The 16,895-nt window shown below is 36.1% G+C and overlaps 1 protein-coding gene across 1 annotated transcript; it reads right to left on the bottom strand.

The window, feature by feature from the left end:
• Window positions 1–6,137: 6,137 nt before the first annotated feature.
• On the bottom strand, window positions 6,138–8,154 carry LOC134657378 (cecropin-like). The gene is made up of 2 exons (XM_063512919.1): window positions 7,954–8,154; window positions 6,138–6,230 (listed from the first exon to the last, which is right to left on the bottom strand). Exons 1-2 carry the CDS (start codon window positions 8,053–8,055, stop codon window positions 6,138–6,140), a joined length of 195 nt encoding a protein of 64 aa, XP_063368989.1. The 5' UTR covers window positions 8,056–8,154.
• Window positions 8,155–16,895: the final 8,741 nt, after the last annotated feature.

Below are 16,895 nucleotides of genomic sequence, written 5' to 3'. Positions count from 1 at the left end.
ATAAATGTGGAAATGCGCCCCTATAAAACATTGCCTTGGGTAGCTTTGAAAACTATTGGATCAATACTAAATAGTGGTTACTTTGAACAAGTAACTTGAAAGGGCAAAATTGGTAAAGGGCAGTGAAATTAATATTAGTACCTACCTGGTGCCTGCATTGAAATCAGGAGGCCAAGCCAAGATTATTATCGTACAAACGCCAAACGAAAAGAACCGGCCAAGTGCGAGTCGGACTTGCGTTCAAAGGGTTCCGTACATTAAGTCCGAGTCACGCTTGACTGCACATTGCTAATAGGTTTTCCTGTCATCTATAGGTAAAGATCTATTTTGTGTTATTTTTTCAAAATTTTAGACGCAGTAGTTCCGGAGATAAGGACCCCGGGATGGTCGGATAGACAGACATACAGACGCACGAGTGTTCCTATAAGGGTTCCGTTTTTTGGGGGGTTTTAATGGGGATGATAGATGCTACGAAAAATATGTCCGAGTTTGACGACCGGTCTGACCTAGTGGGTAGTGACCCTGCCTGTGAAGCCGCGGTCTTGGGTTCGAATCCCGGTAAGGGCACATTTATTTGTGTGATGAGCACAGATATTTGTTCCTGAGTCATGGTTGTTTTCTATGTATTTAAGTATTTGTATATTATATATATCGTTGTCTGAGTACCCGCAACACAAGCCTTCTTGAGCTTACCGTGGGGCTTAGTCAATTTGTGTAAAAAAATCCTATAATATTTATTTATTTATAAGTCAGAGCTGTAAAACACAGTAAACAAAAGTTTTACCACTAGCCTCAAACCATTAAATATGAAGTTACATAATATATGTTTTAATTCCCTTTTTATAGTGGAGATTATTTTATATTGCACTAATATTGTGTAGCCCTAGCCCTTATCAGATAGGATTGCGTGCGGGTGGCGCGGTTTTTAGGGTTCCGTACCCAAAGGGTAAAAACGGGACCCTATTATTACTGAATCGCGATTAGAAAGGGATTGAAATAGCTGTCAATCCATATTGATTTTGACGTAAGTGTATGGAAATCTGTTATTTCTAATCCCTTTCTGATCGCGATTCAGTAATACTAAGACTCCGCTGTCCGTCCGTCCGTGCGTCCGTCCGTCTGTCACCAGGCTGTATCTCACGAACCGTGATAGCTAGACAGTTGAAATCTTCACAGATGATGTATTTCTGTTGCCGCTATAACAACAAATACTAAAAACAGAATAAAATAAAGATTTAAGTGGGGCTCCCATACAACAAACGTGATTTTTTACCGAAGTTAAGCAACGTCGGGCGGGGTCAGTACTTGGATGGGTGACCGTTTTTTTGCTTGTTTTGCTCTTTTTTTGTTGATGGTGCGGAACCCTCCGTGCGCGAGTCCGACTCGCACTTGCCCGGTTTTAGGCTAAGGGCATAGTCCGCAGCTTTGGTATTTTTATACACCAATTTTATTATGTGAGGCCGCTATAGTTCGTATTTTTAGCATTAGTAGACTACGCGATCTTGACGTGTCTTTGAATTTAAAAACGCTTTTTGAAAATCAGTACCTAATACCTTATGAAAGCAAAATAATGTAAAGAATCGTATATGATTCATAATTGTTCCATATTTGCCGTGACATATTTTTTAAAAGTGTTTTTCAGTAAAAAGACACGTCAAGATTGTTTACCTTTTTTTTCTAATGCTAAAAAACTAACTATAAGCACGATAGATTTAGTTCTTATCTCTATCGCACGCGCGTAATTATATTGACGTCCCGCCCATTACACAGATTTTTAAGATGCGTTTAAAACCTATGTTCGCGGTTTTTTCTATGGAGCGAAAGTGACAAAATCAGGTTTGAAATCGATGAAGTTACTAGAGAAAGGCCTCAAGATTGCTATTAATATTTTTTTATAGCCGTATTATGATCGAAAATAGCGGTATCATTTTTCAAAAACTACTGGCTGGTCCTACTGCACCTTAACTTCGCCATTTCTACATTGTTGTATATTATGTATTTTGAACAATAAATGGTAAATAAGTGCATATTGCTGATATATATTATGTTATAGAAAGCAACCCACAGACCCACAAGCCGGTCTAACCGACAACGGACATCTGAATGAGGGTTATCTGCTTACCGAGGCCTGACAAAGTTTGTCTTGTGTGGAATAGAGCGTGTCATACTGGGGGTTTGTGTAAACATGTGAATAGATAAGTGATTTATGGTAATGAGGTGTTTGGAACAAATTTTAAGGGCGTCCGCTAGCTGGCGCGGTTGCACGGAGCGGGTTAGCGAAAAATAGTACTTGCCGTGCTGTGCCCCCAGCAGTGTTGGCCTAAAGTTAATGCAAATTGAAAATGCTGGCCATTAACCATTATAAATTGAATCGTAAACTATAATCGTCCCATACGGTTTAAGGTTCAATTTATAATGGTTAATGGCCAACATTTTCAATTCGCATTAACTTTCGGCCAACACTGGCCCCCAGATAAGCAACGCCTACTGGCGCGGACGCGAGCGATAGATTTTACCTACAATGGCACCCGCGTGCGTTCGCCCGCTACGTGAAAACGTTAACTTTAAAACAGAAAATGGCAGGGAAAAAGTTATTAAGGTATCTACAGATATTTATTGTATTATAACTTAATTTTCGTCGACTGCCATGCAACTTCAAGGCAAAAGGCTTAAAATATCACACCATAATTTATAAATATAAAGCACAATTTTTCTATTCAACGCCAATTTTTAACAATATTACCTGAGGCTCTGTGAGCTGTTGACCTCATATTCATCCCATTTTTCAGAAAATCTAGAAACTGAACCGACAAACAATCTACCTACCTACTTGTATAATTATCGAACCTTCTCACAAAATCTCACGAGAATCGGTCCAGAATTGTGACCGAAATACGAAAGCATTTCTGCCCAAGCTAAAACACAGACCTTGGCTTTTATCGGCCAATAATAGACACCCAATAACCAAACCCGAAATCATAAAATTTACCATCCTTTAAAGAATCATTACCTGGTCAGCCGAATTTGGTAGATACTTAATGGCTCTCCTGTATACATAATCACCTCGCAGATTTTGGGTAAACGATAAAAAATACGTTCAACATTAAATATGTATGTAAATATTGTAAATAAGTACTTACTGCTTGCAAAAGTTGATGCTGCGCCTACGTGAAAATCAATAGCAACGAACAACCCACGCAGTTTTGCAAATAAAGTCTTGCTTATGATTATACGGCGTGTATTTTTGATATTTTACTACCACATATTGTAAGGGTATCTAATCAGTACGGCTACCATCAGTTTGGCACTAACATAAACGCCATCGAGAAGGTAATTTACTTTCTATACATCTCGCTCGTACTCGCATATTAGTTCAAACGAGATGTATAGAAAGTAAATTACGTTCTCGATAGCGTATATGTCAGTTTTGACACTGTCAGTGACTCAGGGTACGGGCTCTAAACAACATAGGCCCTAATAAACTAACTTTCGTATGTTTTACAAATGAGAGGCATAACACTGTAAGTCAATTTTTTGTGATTTTCGGTTTTTTTACAGTATCGTACATAATTTCTGATGCTCCATCGATCCATAAAACTATATTTATCGATAATACTACCAATTCCAAGTTTTTCAAATGCATTTTACTGTAAGTGTATAACCCTCTAGAAAACATTTTGATGTAAGTGAAATACAGTAAAATGCTACTAGGTTCATTTTTTTTAAGGTATGTCCAGAGAGTTTACGGTTCTCAGTGCACATACACTATAATGCTAGGCATATTGTAAGGCATTTTACTGTATGTCCTGACTAAATAATCAGTTTAAGTTGATTACAATGATCATTTGCATTTAAACGGACTTGTTATTGTTATAAAAATGATATTACAGTATTTTCAATTACGTTAAGGATCTTTAATTTTACTGTAACTCCTCGAATTTAAAATACTGTATGTGGGGTAGTTTTTTTAGTTTTATTGAAAAATATACCTTATAAATACAAAATGATAACTCGAAAGTAACACATATAATAATGTCAAATATATTTACTGTTGATTAATTTAAAAAACTGTGACACAAACCTCTTGTGTGTCATTTTATGTTGTTCGAAAATCCTTGTAACACAAATTTTGACACAAAATCGCTTCTCCTGTAAAATTACTAAAATGGCACTTACAGTGTTATGCCTCTCAGGTACGGAAATAACAATTTGGGCACCCTCCCGAGGGCACCAAATTTTGATAGGTATTTTTAATTTTAAGTTTTAGTTATTTTAATTGTAGTTAGTTTTAGTTTTATATTCCTGTCTATGTCTTTTAGTAATTTATATTAATAAATTAGTTTTTATATTCAAAAGAGATAACTTTAGTGTCTTAAGAATACTTCTGCATTAAAGAAATGTTTATTGAATACCGTATAAAATGGCCGCACTTTAAACTTTCTCAAAATAAAATCATATTAAATACGAGTACTTACTTAAATAGCTCGTACCTACTCGTATTTATTAAGTATGATTTATTATGACTAATCAATATTAAGTGCCACAGAAATATAATCGCATTGTTTTATGATCTTTGATAATTTTCAATTTTAACCATATTATACTCGTAATTCGATTATGGCGTGGGTACCATTTTTTGGGATTATGAGTCACGACATACTCGTAATTACTAAGACTAGGAAGTAAAGTAAGTGGTTAGAAACACGCAACCACAATAATATTAAATACCTAATATTTGGGAGCTTAATGGGTTTCGTTTTGGCTGTCTGTAGGTCTGTTAGATAAAATTTCCTTTGTACTCAAAGCTGTAATTTAGTTTGGATAACTGTAATTTTATTTGGATTCTTGAATTTTTTTAGGACTATGTTATTTTTTGTTTGTTATTATGGGTTGAACATTCTGTTTTATGGTACTTAACTGAGTTGTATACTTTTAAATTAATGATTTAAAGAATGAAAACACGTCACGGTTTACGATTAACCGCTTAATTGTACGAAAGAAATACCGGTATCCGACCCCAGAGGGCCTACCGCGAACAACGTTCGACGTGTTGCCTCCCTGTCACACTTACGTACGAATTTACAAGTGCGACAAAGAAGCTGCGCGTCGAACGTGATTTAGGGCAGCTCTCTGATTTGTATGAGGTGTTTTGAGCGAGTTCTAGAAATGTATAACTATTTTTTTTTGCAATTGTACTTATTGCTGCAGATTGATGTAGTTGATCCTATATCTAATAGGTAGGTATTTGATCGTTATAAAATAAGGAAACATTGGCACCTTTCTATTAAATAAAAGGAGGGCTATGCGAATTTAAATACAATATCATAAATAATAACATTTATTAATTTTACTAAGTAATACTTAATTATTTGTACATTGACTGAATACGGTTTATATTTACAAAGATAAAAGCAACTGAAAAGTTCAATGTCAATCGTTATCATATAGACATAGGTACATACAAGCGCTGAGGACACGAATGACTCATAATGATGACAGTAGACAGAAAAAGGAGTATATAAAGACTTTATGATGGCAAATGAGCACACAAATCGCCTGATAGTAAGCAACTGCCGTCGCCCATGGACACCTGCAATACCAGACGGGTCGCAAGTACATAACAAAGAATCGTACTTAGGTACCTATGTAATGCGCTGAAAATTGGCATAAACATTGGCATAGGAGATAATATTAGCAGTGTTTGCATTAGTATGTTTTTTCAAGGTGTTTTCTGAAGATTATCCTTGAGCAATGGTGGCCGCTTCACGCTTGTCCGAACACGGCTACTGCCTGCGCGGCGTTGATGATGTCTTTGTATAGAGAATATGAAGATTGACAGTGTTTGCATGAGTATGACTTTTCAAGGTGTTCTGAAGGTTATCCTTGAGCAATGGTGGCCGCTTGTCCAAACACGGCGACTGCATGCGCGGCATTGATGATGTCTTTGTATGGAGAATATGAAGATATACAGTGTTTGCAGGAGTATAATTTTCAAGGTGTTCTAGATTATCTTTGAGCAATGGCGGATGCTTGACCGACCATGGCGACTGCCGGAGCCGATTTGATGATGTCTTTGTATGGAGAATTTACGACGATTGACAGTGTTTGCAGGTGTATGATTTTCAAGGTGTTCTAGATTATCCTTTGGCAATGGTAGCGGCTTGTCCGACAACGGCGACTGCAGGACCGGCCTTGATGATGCCGTCTCGCACGTGCTGTCCCACTCGCTCCTGGGAAAATAAAAATAAAAAACATGAAAGGAATGAAAACTATATACGGACAATTAGTCTTAGGATACTTTATTGTGAAACGTGGATTAAATTGTCTATTTTAATCTCTATTTAATAAATTAAGCTTAATTTACGTTTTAATTTTAAATTTCAGAGGAATCCAGTCACCGTCAGACAATCGAATTGCGCTTATTTTAAAACGACAATATGACATTTGTGAAAAAACATGATATTTGACATTGCAGTTTCCGTTGCCATAAACCGTAATAGAAAGAAATAAGAGCGAGTAGAAGTAGAAGTATCAATACGAATTGACACTGTTGTAAACAATAATATTTATAAAGAAAACACTGTATTTTATTACCAAGGTAAGGTTATTTAATTAAGTGCATGCTAAAACCCGAAAATTCGATTTGAGAATGCCCATCCAAATAGGATAACGCCTACAGGCCTGGCCAGCGAAAAGTAGGATTAGGATGAGACGGAAGTTTGGCCGCAAACCACCGATTTTTATAGTCATAAGTCAATGTTTTCCCTACTGCTGCTGACTAATTTTTTCGTTGACGCACGTTGCGACTTCGAAAAAATTAGTGTATTTATTGTAATGGTGCCTCTTTGGGGGTTGAAAGAGCGTTGCCGGCTTTTAAGTTGGGAGTGTAACGTGTTATCACTGTTTGACTAGCACGTTATTATTTCGCGGATTTGCAAAGTAGGTAGCATTTTTGTTTCATTTATGAAAAGATGTCAGAACCCCCAGTATAAATTTCATTCGAAAGCGTGACGGGATTTTGAACAGCACGCCAAGCGGGGCATTTTAGAAACTCAAAATTCCATACCAAGAGAGACTTACTGCAAACCCGTACATCACGTCACGCTATCGAATGAAATTTACACTATAATAGGATACAAGCGGCCTAGCCAAGGTGACGATCGCTATCGCTTCGCCATCGAATCGCTTTGTATCTTTCTATCACTCTTCTATATTAGTGGGACAGTGACAGTTGCGTTTCGATTTCGATCGCTACGGAGTGTCAGCGATTGGCATGTTGGCTACGCGGCCAGATCTGTTTTCAGAAAAGTCTTTAATCTGCGGCCGACCTAAAGCTGACCGCACTGCGTCTTTTCAGTCCCGATATTGGAAAAATTCGGAATAAAGTCCAATACTTATTACGGCTGCTTATTAAAAATCTTTATTGGTTCTTTATTTACTTACAGAAAACAGGCTCGAATGTAATAAAGGAGGATCATTTTGTTCTAGACCTAAGAAATGTACGAGTACCTATCATAATTTTCTTCTTACGTTTAAGTATTAATTTTCGAAATGAGCCGATCCCTTATCGACTGTAGGTACAATTTGACTTTTTAAGTTACAAATTCTGCTAAATATAATATTTAACAAACGAAATACATATTTAAGAATAAAATTATATATTACTTTTTATTTTACAAAAAAAAAAAACATTACGACAGTATTTAATTCACGAAAAGTGTAATCTTGTAATGTTTCAGGCACTCACGACTCCAAGATACCAGCCTACCGCTAAGCCAACTGAGCTACCGAGACTTGCCCATTGATAGCGAATATTTCCGTCGTAAGTATAATAAAATTATGTGAATTAGGCGGTGCCTAGCGACATCTACCATAATAGTGTACATTTTAAAAACGTCGTTAGCAAACGTTTCTCATTAATATATATATTTTTTAATTTATGACGGTACTTACAAGCTTTTTGAATGGTTTCCATCTTGGTTCAGGCGCAGCGCTCACTGAACACAGAGCAACGAAACAAGCGAAGAAAAAGAATAACAACTTGGAGAAATCCATTCTTATTAGTTCAAATATATAACAAAACAATAAAACAAATGAACGTTGTTGTGGAACGTTTGAAAATCGAATGAAGCTTCTACTCGTCCAACACCTTATATACGTTAAATGTTTCACGACTTGCAAACTAGTTCATACAATTACAACAAGCAAAAAAGAACCTTATCTTTGTGTCATAAAGCTGCCTCGAAACGCAATTGATCCCGTTATTATAAAACAAGTGCCAACTGTTATTGAAGCGTTGGAAAATAAACTGTATGGTATTGTGATAAGAGTGACCTTGGACGCAAATTATCCCGTTACTCGGGTTAAGTACCGTGTGTTGTTTCAGGGAGATACCCTGGTAATGAGAAGTGTTTGTAGTTAGATAACCGAATGTTGACAGTTTATAAAATGATCTTTAGTGATTATTCTTAATCTGTGACCTGTTTAATTGAGTGCATTTTGATTTGTTAAGACTGATACACTGTAACATGCCAGAATCTATCTACCATGTTATCATTATATGTAAACATAGTATTATTCTATTTTTTAAATCGGCTAAATTTAATTCTTGATTCTCACGGTAATTGGAACAGCTATTTTACGTCTCACATCCTAAATAAGCCGAAGTGACTGAAATTCTAGATAAAGTTTTGAAGGGCCTGGTGATTTATAGTAAACCAATTTATTAAGATACTTGTTTATAAAATAATTTGAACTTTATTTCAATGTCATAAAGCTTTTGCATTATAAAACATTGCCTAAAAATTAGATTGGTTCTCTTAGCTCAAGTACTAGTTTCAAATTTCGACTAACACTTCGCACGTCATCATAAAAATGAATGAGATATGTTTGTTTTGGTTAAAAAATTCTATGCAAAACTGAACCATATTATAAAGAATTAAGAAAGGGCGGAGCCCTACAATAAATGGCTCATACAGAAAAACAAAGACGATTAGAATAGAACAGCCATATGCGGGTCGGGCTTGCGTTCCGGGGTTCCGTACATTGCACGGTTTTTGGCAATCTATTTTTTATATTAAACGTGAGTGAAATATCTAAACTATTTATCCTAAAATTATAAAAAAAAGGAATATATTTAAGAATCTTGCGATAGACTCTTTTATTTGATATGCAACGCGATATAGTTTGAAAAACATTATTTTTAGATTTTCTCATTTATTCCCCAAGAACGGCATCCATATTTAAAATTCATTTGTTTACAATACATGTCCTACTTTGAGTCACAAACTTACATATATGTGTGCTAAATTTGAACTTAATTGGTCCAGTAATTTCGGAGAAGGTAGATTGTGACAGACAGATAGACGGACGCACGGGTGGTCCTATGGGGTTTCCGTTTTTGCCTTTTGAGATGCGAACCCTAAAAGAAACTGAGATGTCAACCCACAGCCGTCAAAATAATATTTTAAACCACACCCATTAAGTAGGTCAAGTTGGACCTTATTTTAATTAGTAAATAAGGTTTAATTTGTATGCGATTATGAAGTTCAGCATTAGTTTGAGGTATACCAATGAGGGCAAAGGAACTGGGAATAGCGGGGAAGAGTCATGGCATGGTAGGGATGTTTATAAGGAATTGCACAAGCATTTTCTTGGCCTTCGGCAGTCCGTTGGAACTGGTTCAATAGTGTAGGTGGTTAGGTTAATCTAGGTTACCTATGTTGTGACCTGGCCTGGACTTTGCTAGAATCTTATGATGCTGGTAGAGTTTGGGTTGGAGCATAATATAACGTAACTTGTTGTGGGGTTTTATTTGATAGTTTTAGAAAAGTTCATTTAATTTGTGTAAATTTTGAGGGTTTTATTGTTTATTGGTTTGTGGGTTAGACAAGCACTAGTATTTTAAATTTGTACTAAGTGAAGTCTAAGCTATTGATCAATAGACTTAATAAGATTATAAAGTTTGTGTTGTTCATAGTGCCTTTCATAGTGAATTTAAATTATTTTATTTATTTATTGATTTGTGCTCAGACAAGCGCTAATGTATGTGAATATATTGGTGAAGTTTAGGTTACAAATCAATAGATTACTAAAGGTTTTAAAGTCTTGTTTAGTTTTCAGTGCAATTTATTAATTTGTGATTTAATTGTCTTTAATATATTTAGTGTTTTGACTTGGATTATTTTAGTGATATTTAACACTGAAATGATCTTGGTTGGAGGACTTTATATATTAATTTAAAGTAGATTTGCGATATATTTCATAGCTTTCTTATATAAATTATGGGGTAGATAGAACAAGTTCCAATTCAGCACAGTGCTGGGTGGTTAGAGAGATAGGGCGGGTAACCAAACGGTGTCAACTACAGCCCTAGTTCACTAATTGCGGATTTTTGATAAATACCAGGTGGGACCTGGCAGTTCCTGCGTTTATTAAGACAGGTTTTACCCCTGGAATCTGGACGATTTGGGTTGTCAACTAGACTTCTTAAAAAAGCCAGGTTCTAGTCCGAATATCCCGTATCCATATATTTATATATTCACTTTTATATTACCCTTTTCCGGCTATATATCCGCTGTCCCAACCCCCTGTGTGGATATATATTATTGGCCAGCACACGAGGAATAGGATCTATACTAAATCGAGCTTCCTCACTCGTCTTAGTTAGCTGTAGACTAGAGATTACTCATTGCACATCGAGTAATTACGCGAGTAAATTAAATGTGTATCCCGGGATACTAGTTTGCAAATATATCGGTAGAGTAGTTGGTTAGTTTAGCTGTTAGGGCTAGGTTTTATATTTGTTTGGCTTAGGGAATGTAGGATTAATCTAGGTTTATAATTTTAATTTAACAAAGCCATTAGATATTCACAGTAGATAGTTAGGTTCCCCTTCGATACATTTGATATGGCTATTTTTATTGTATATTACGATTATAACTATGGGTTTATGGGTTAATTTCAAAATAGCTATAGCTAGGATGTAGAGTGGGGTTAGGGATTATTAGGGTTTTATTACATATACTTATTTATGACTTATTGACAAACTTGACATATCTACTTATGACTTTAAATATATTTTGGTCCTTTGCAACGCTACTGGTAGAAATATATTGTGGGAAAAACTAAAGTTAATAACCACAATATACTGTAGTATTGTAGAGTCACTTTGCTTATGAAAGAAATATTTATTTTGCCTGTCCCTTGGCAGTCTGTATGCCGATTTCATTCTGTTTTCTACAGATCTGTAATTTTCACACTTGGCCTTAAAAATACAAGGTCATATTATTATTGAAATATATCAATGAGTGGTTTGTCTGGGCTAGGTCGAGGCAGATGCAAGACCGTAGTTTATTTTGGTCCGAAAGTGTGATTCAGAATGACTACAACATCGGTCTGGATAATATCATTTCATTGTATACTAAAATATGTTTACTACAAAATTACAGTATTCTGGGGATTTAGAGTGGATCAAATACAGCTGCTCTACTACCAGTATTTTGTTATGTTAAATTGTCCCTTTGATTTCCTCTCAATGTTGACGAAAAATGTCACAAAATAATGACTTGGTCAAATGGTGAAGTAGGCCAGTCATTATAAAAGATGTCCCTTCTGGACCACAAAATAGTTCCTTCCGAACTGGGGCGGGGATTCTGACCTGCAACTGGATGATGATCACGGGTGTCGCGGAGGCGGAGCGACATCTATACCCCAAAAACAAAAATGTTTGTAATTGTGACATTTATTAGAATTCATTCTGACATTGACCAACTGACTATTACATACGACAGACTTTACTACTTTGACATACTTTACTGACGATTTACTATTACATTTCTCGGACATACTTAATTATGACATTTTACTATTGACTTTTTGTTTACATCATATTACAGACTTAGTCAGACTAAGTCTAACATTACTAAAACTAGCAATAATCTTTCTTACAACTCGGACATATATTTTATTCAGACATAATTTACGGTTTAATAATTATTTGACATTATTAGGATTCATAACTCTTTCCTTATATGCGAAAAGGATTTCGGTTACTATTAGCGGTTGCGACGAAGGGTTCTACATAAACACTAGACGATCATTTGGCCAATTTACTGATCCAATTCAAGATATTAACTTATTTAATTAGCTTTTTAGGTCATTTACATTACTTTTATATTTATTAATAAAGGTATTTACGGATTGCGGTATTTTAAAGGGTTTTAGAATTTTAGATTTTCTTATTAGAATTTTTAGTGTTTTAGGCTAGTCTAGATCTATCTAGGTAGGGTAAAGTAGGGTTAGTTGAGTAGAGAGGTGGGAGAGTGTTACAATACACTGTGTATTTATGAGTAGGTACCTATTAAATAACTCACTACCTAGTTATTTTAAATACTAAAATGATACTTACTGTTATAGTATGCAAGATAACGAAAATTAGACATGTTTTGGTGACTTTAACGAGATTCTTCACAACAAAGTGTATCTATAAAGTGCCTAAGTGCTAGTTAAATAAAACTAATCACTTAATCAGTACTCAATTTTAAATCTAGATTTCGTAATTAGGTGACATACATATCAGTAAGTGCCTTAACACTGGTTTTTAGGGTTCCATACCCGAAGGGTAAAAACGGGACCCTATTACTTAAGACTCAATACTCAATACTCAATCGTTTATTTGCACATAATGGTTACACAGGTAAGGTGGGATATAAACATAATTATTGCTCGCATTATGTACCCTGTTGGGCACAGCAAAATAAGGAGAAAGGCACTTACACTATATAATAAATAGAATAGAATAGAAATATTTCTAATCTAGGTTTCACTTAATTCTAGGTATTAGTTACATTTTCTTCTAAGTATTCATTCAGGGAATAGTAACATTTGGACAATAGAAATTGTTTCAGCTTACGGATAAATGCTGTTTCACTTGTTTCTTCTTTTAATTCATCCGGCAATTTATTGTATATTTTTATCGACATTAGAAAAGGCCCGGTTGAGAGCATTTTAAGCCGTGAGGCTGGTAGCAAGAGTTTGTTTTTATAACGCATTTCACGAGCTCCTGTTACATCTTTGCGTTTTGTATATAATTCAGGGTAGTTTCTGACAAATTTGCAAATTTCCAGGATATAGAAGGGTGAGTATATTATGTTCCTCCTCTGTCCATCTATTTGTCTGTCCGCCTGTCTGTCCATCTGTCTGGCTGTCTGTTACCAGGCTGTATCTCATGAACCGTGATAGCTGTAGACAGATGCCTTTGTACTAATGATGAGTGTTTTTCCCTGTTCCATTTTCTTTTCTGTACAATCAAATGTTTTACTTCTCTACTTTTTTGTTAGTATATGCTGATATAAATCATCGTTTCTCTGTAGCTGACTATACATACATTGACCATCAGCGATCAACGCTCCCTCCAACGCGGCCTAGCCAAGGTGACAATCGCTCGCGCTTCGCCATCGAATTGCTTTGTGTCTGTTTTCCATATTAGTGCGACAGTGACAGTTGCGTTTCGTTCGCTACGTAGCGTTAGCGCTTGGCATGTTGTCTACAGGGCTAGTCCTCATCTCAGGCGGCCTAGCCTAGGTGACAATCGCTATCGTTTCGACAACGAAACGCTTTGTGTCTCTCTATCACTTCCATATTAGTGCGACAGTGACAGTTGCGTTTCGTTCGCTACGTAGCGTTAGCGCTTGGCATATTGTCTACAGGGCTAGTCCTCATCTCAGGCGGCCTAGCCAAGGTGACAATCGCTATCGCTTCGACAACGAAACGCTTTGTGTCTCTCTATCACTTCCATATTAGTGCGACAGTGACAGTTGCGTTTCGTTCGCTACGTAGCGTTAGCGCTTGGCATGTTGTCTACAGGGCTAGTCCTCATCTCAGCCGGCCTAGCCAAGGTGACAATCGCTATCGCTTCGACAACGAAACGCTTTGTGCCTCTCTCTCTCTATCACTTCCATATTAGTGCGACAGTGACAGTTGCGTTTCGTTCGCTACGTAGCGTTAGCGCTTGGCATGTTTTCTGCAGGGCCTCCTCATCTCTGCCGGCCTAGCCAAGGTGAAAATCGCTATCGCTTCGACAACGAAACGCTTTGTGTCTCTATCACTCTTCCATATTAGTGCGACAGTGACAGTTGCGTTTCGTTCGCTACCTACGTAGCGTTAGCGATTGGCATGTTGTCCTCATCTCTGGCCGCGTAGCCAACGTGCCAATCGCTCACGCTCCGAAGCGATCGAAATGCAACTGTCATTCGCACTATGGAAGAGTGATAGAGAGACCCAAAGCGATTCGATAGCGAAGCGATAGCGATTGTCACCTTGGCTAGGCCGGTTTCCTTTGTTCGGTGTAAAACCCTTTGAGATCGAGTTCGTTCACCGCAATGCGTACAAAAGGGAAACTTTACTCAGGAATGCTTCGAGCACGTTTAAATCCGTGGTCACTAAGTATTAGAGTGTCCGTGTTTTGCGATTTTAATAATCAGGGGTCGGACAAAAAGAGCCGATGACGTAAAAATGACGTAATCTTGCACACAGGATGATGTTTGAGTTTGTATTTAAACTTCCGTGTGACATGTAGTAACAAAGTAGTATTAATGAAGTAACAAAATAATCGTAAATAAATCAATGGAATTAATAATACAGGTGGTAGGGTGATGTAGTGAATAAAATAAATTTCTTCGTTGGTATATCTTGATTACAGCAAGAGCAGTATACGTGTTTGTCACGTACCTCCAAAAACGGAAAATTGCCACAATATTCGAGTACAGATGACATTTTAGAGCGTTTTCTTATACATTAGTAAATATACATTTTAGCTAAATATAATCGTGAAGATACAATAGCTAAACAATAACGAAGTCAATTTATTGTTCATCTGATTGACAATGTGTCAGTCAAAAACGTACTTACTCATTTCAAGTGGCGATATCGTTTAATAAAGAGGTTGATAAATGATAAGTGATAATTGTTTATGAAAATCAAAAATACTATTTGAAATCATCCTATAAGTGGTTTGACGTCATCCGCACTTTTTGTCCGACCCCTGTTAATAATTAACAACATACCCTATACATGTACTTATCCTGTCTCAAAACGCCGTGAACAAAAATTTAAAAGTAATTCCTGTAATAAAACAGAGCCCGTACCATCACTGACAGTGTCAAAACTGACATATCGAAAACGTAATTTACTTTCTTTAGATCTCGCTCGAACGAGCGAGATGCATAGAAAGTAAATTACCTACGTTCTCGATGGCGTTTATGTCAGTGCCAAACTGGTAGTAGCCACACAGCAACCCGTGCCGACGTGCATCTGAAGTTTCTACAAGAAAATATGAATAAATTGGGTCAGAACGTAATTTGATACATTTTTATTGCTTTTCAGTTCGTGTGAGATAATGTTTATACAGCAGTATTGTATGATATTAACCGGAAAAATAAAATAAACGTCATAATATATGTCAAAAGTATAAGTTCAACTCTAAAGGCCTAAACTACGCATAGCCTAGCAAAAACAACAGTATTTTGTTTTAAGTTACATCGGGGAAGCACCGCACGTTTGCGGTTTAATTAATTCACAATATGTTTGTAATATTTCACGCGTGCATGAGTCATTACATACAATTCCGATAAAAGGTCGGGAGTTCACCGCCCGTAGCACGGCCGGGAGTAGGTACCCTTTCTTATCAGAGTCAGACAAATATTTGAATAAACGCTGCATGATGTATGCCTAAAGCTTATACTTACCTAGTGATTTATTTAATTTCTTATCTACATAGATTTTATCATCGTTATGTGATTATAATTATTACATTCGGATCTAATAAAAGTATGAATGAAAACAAAAACACGGCACTTTTTTATCACTAAATAGCCTGCAAATCCTTCCGAAATGGATTTGATAATATACCTACAAACAGTATTAGCGATAATAAAATTCTAATGGTAGGTTTTGTTAATCAAACGGAGGTGTCATATTTTTTCTTGTAAGTACTTATTAAAATTTAAATGTAGAGTAAAGTAACGCTCGTATATCGTATTTACGTAGTTAGCTAGTCTGTTGGTACCGCAAATAGAATATCACCATAACGAATATAATACGGAACAAAGTAATAGATCTGCCATTTACTCAAAATAACGTGTCTGTAACATTAACTATTCCCAACAAATAATGTGTATACACTGCTTAATATTAACCAGTTTAGTCCCTACATTTTACGATAAACCGCAGTACGGATCGAAATAGGTCAGCTTATACGAGGACCTTAGCCGTGGCAAAATGCTTTATGAAAGACAGCAATAAAACAAAGTTAACTTTGCTCATACTCAACTCGAACAGTCTAACCAATAACATGAAAACTTATTTTCAACATCTGCAATCGTAACTTGGTCACAGCTTCCAATAAAAAAAAACGCGCATCGGTTCTGTATTCAAATTTCAGACACCGGTTGAGGAGTTGCGACGTCTGTTTTGTTTTAAAAACTGATCGTTCTATTTTCAAAATGTTTGCCTGCAAGGTTTTATTTTTCTTCGTTTTGTGTGTGATGGTTGCGACTTATGTGTCAGCTGCACCTGATTTTGACGTGGATAGGTTGATTGTAAGTATTATTCCTTCAAGCATTTTATAGACTTTATAGTATTTCTCAAACAGCTTGGGTATTATAGTTCGTTTTTTTAGCATTAGGTATTATAGTTCAGCTTGGGTATTATAGTTCGTTTTTTTAGCATTAGAAGGTAAACAATATTGACGTGTATTTTATTTGAAAAACATTTTTGAAAATTAAGTCACGGAAAATATGTAACAATTATGAATCATATAGGACGATTATTTACGTTATTTTGCTTTTATAAGTAATAGTTACTGATTTTTAAAAAGCCATTTTCAATTAAAAAAC

The sequence above is a fragment of the Cydia amplana genome, chromosome 20, assembly GCF_948474715.1.
Source record: "Cydia amplana chromosome 20, ilCydAmpl1.1, whole genome shotgun sequence".
Lineage (NCBI taxonomy): Eukaryota > Metazoa > Arthropoda > Insecta > Lepidoptera > Tortricidae > Cydia > Cydia amplana.
Note: the sequence above shows the minus strand (reverse complement) of the source record. Positions and strands in the feature narration are given on the sequence as shown.

Coding starts and splice junctions, on each gene's coding strand:
- LOC134657378 (XM_063512919.1), bottom strand. CDS start 8,055: ATGGATTTCTCCAAGTTGTTATTCTTTTTCTTCGCTTGTTTCGTTGCT. Junction 6,231..7,953: donor GGAAACCATTCAAAAAGCTT/GTAAGTACCGTC, acceptor TTATTTTCCCAG/GAGCGAGTGGGACAGCACGT.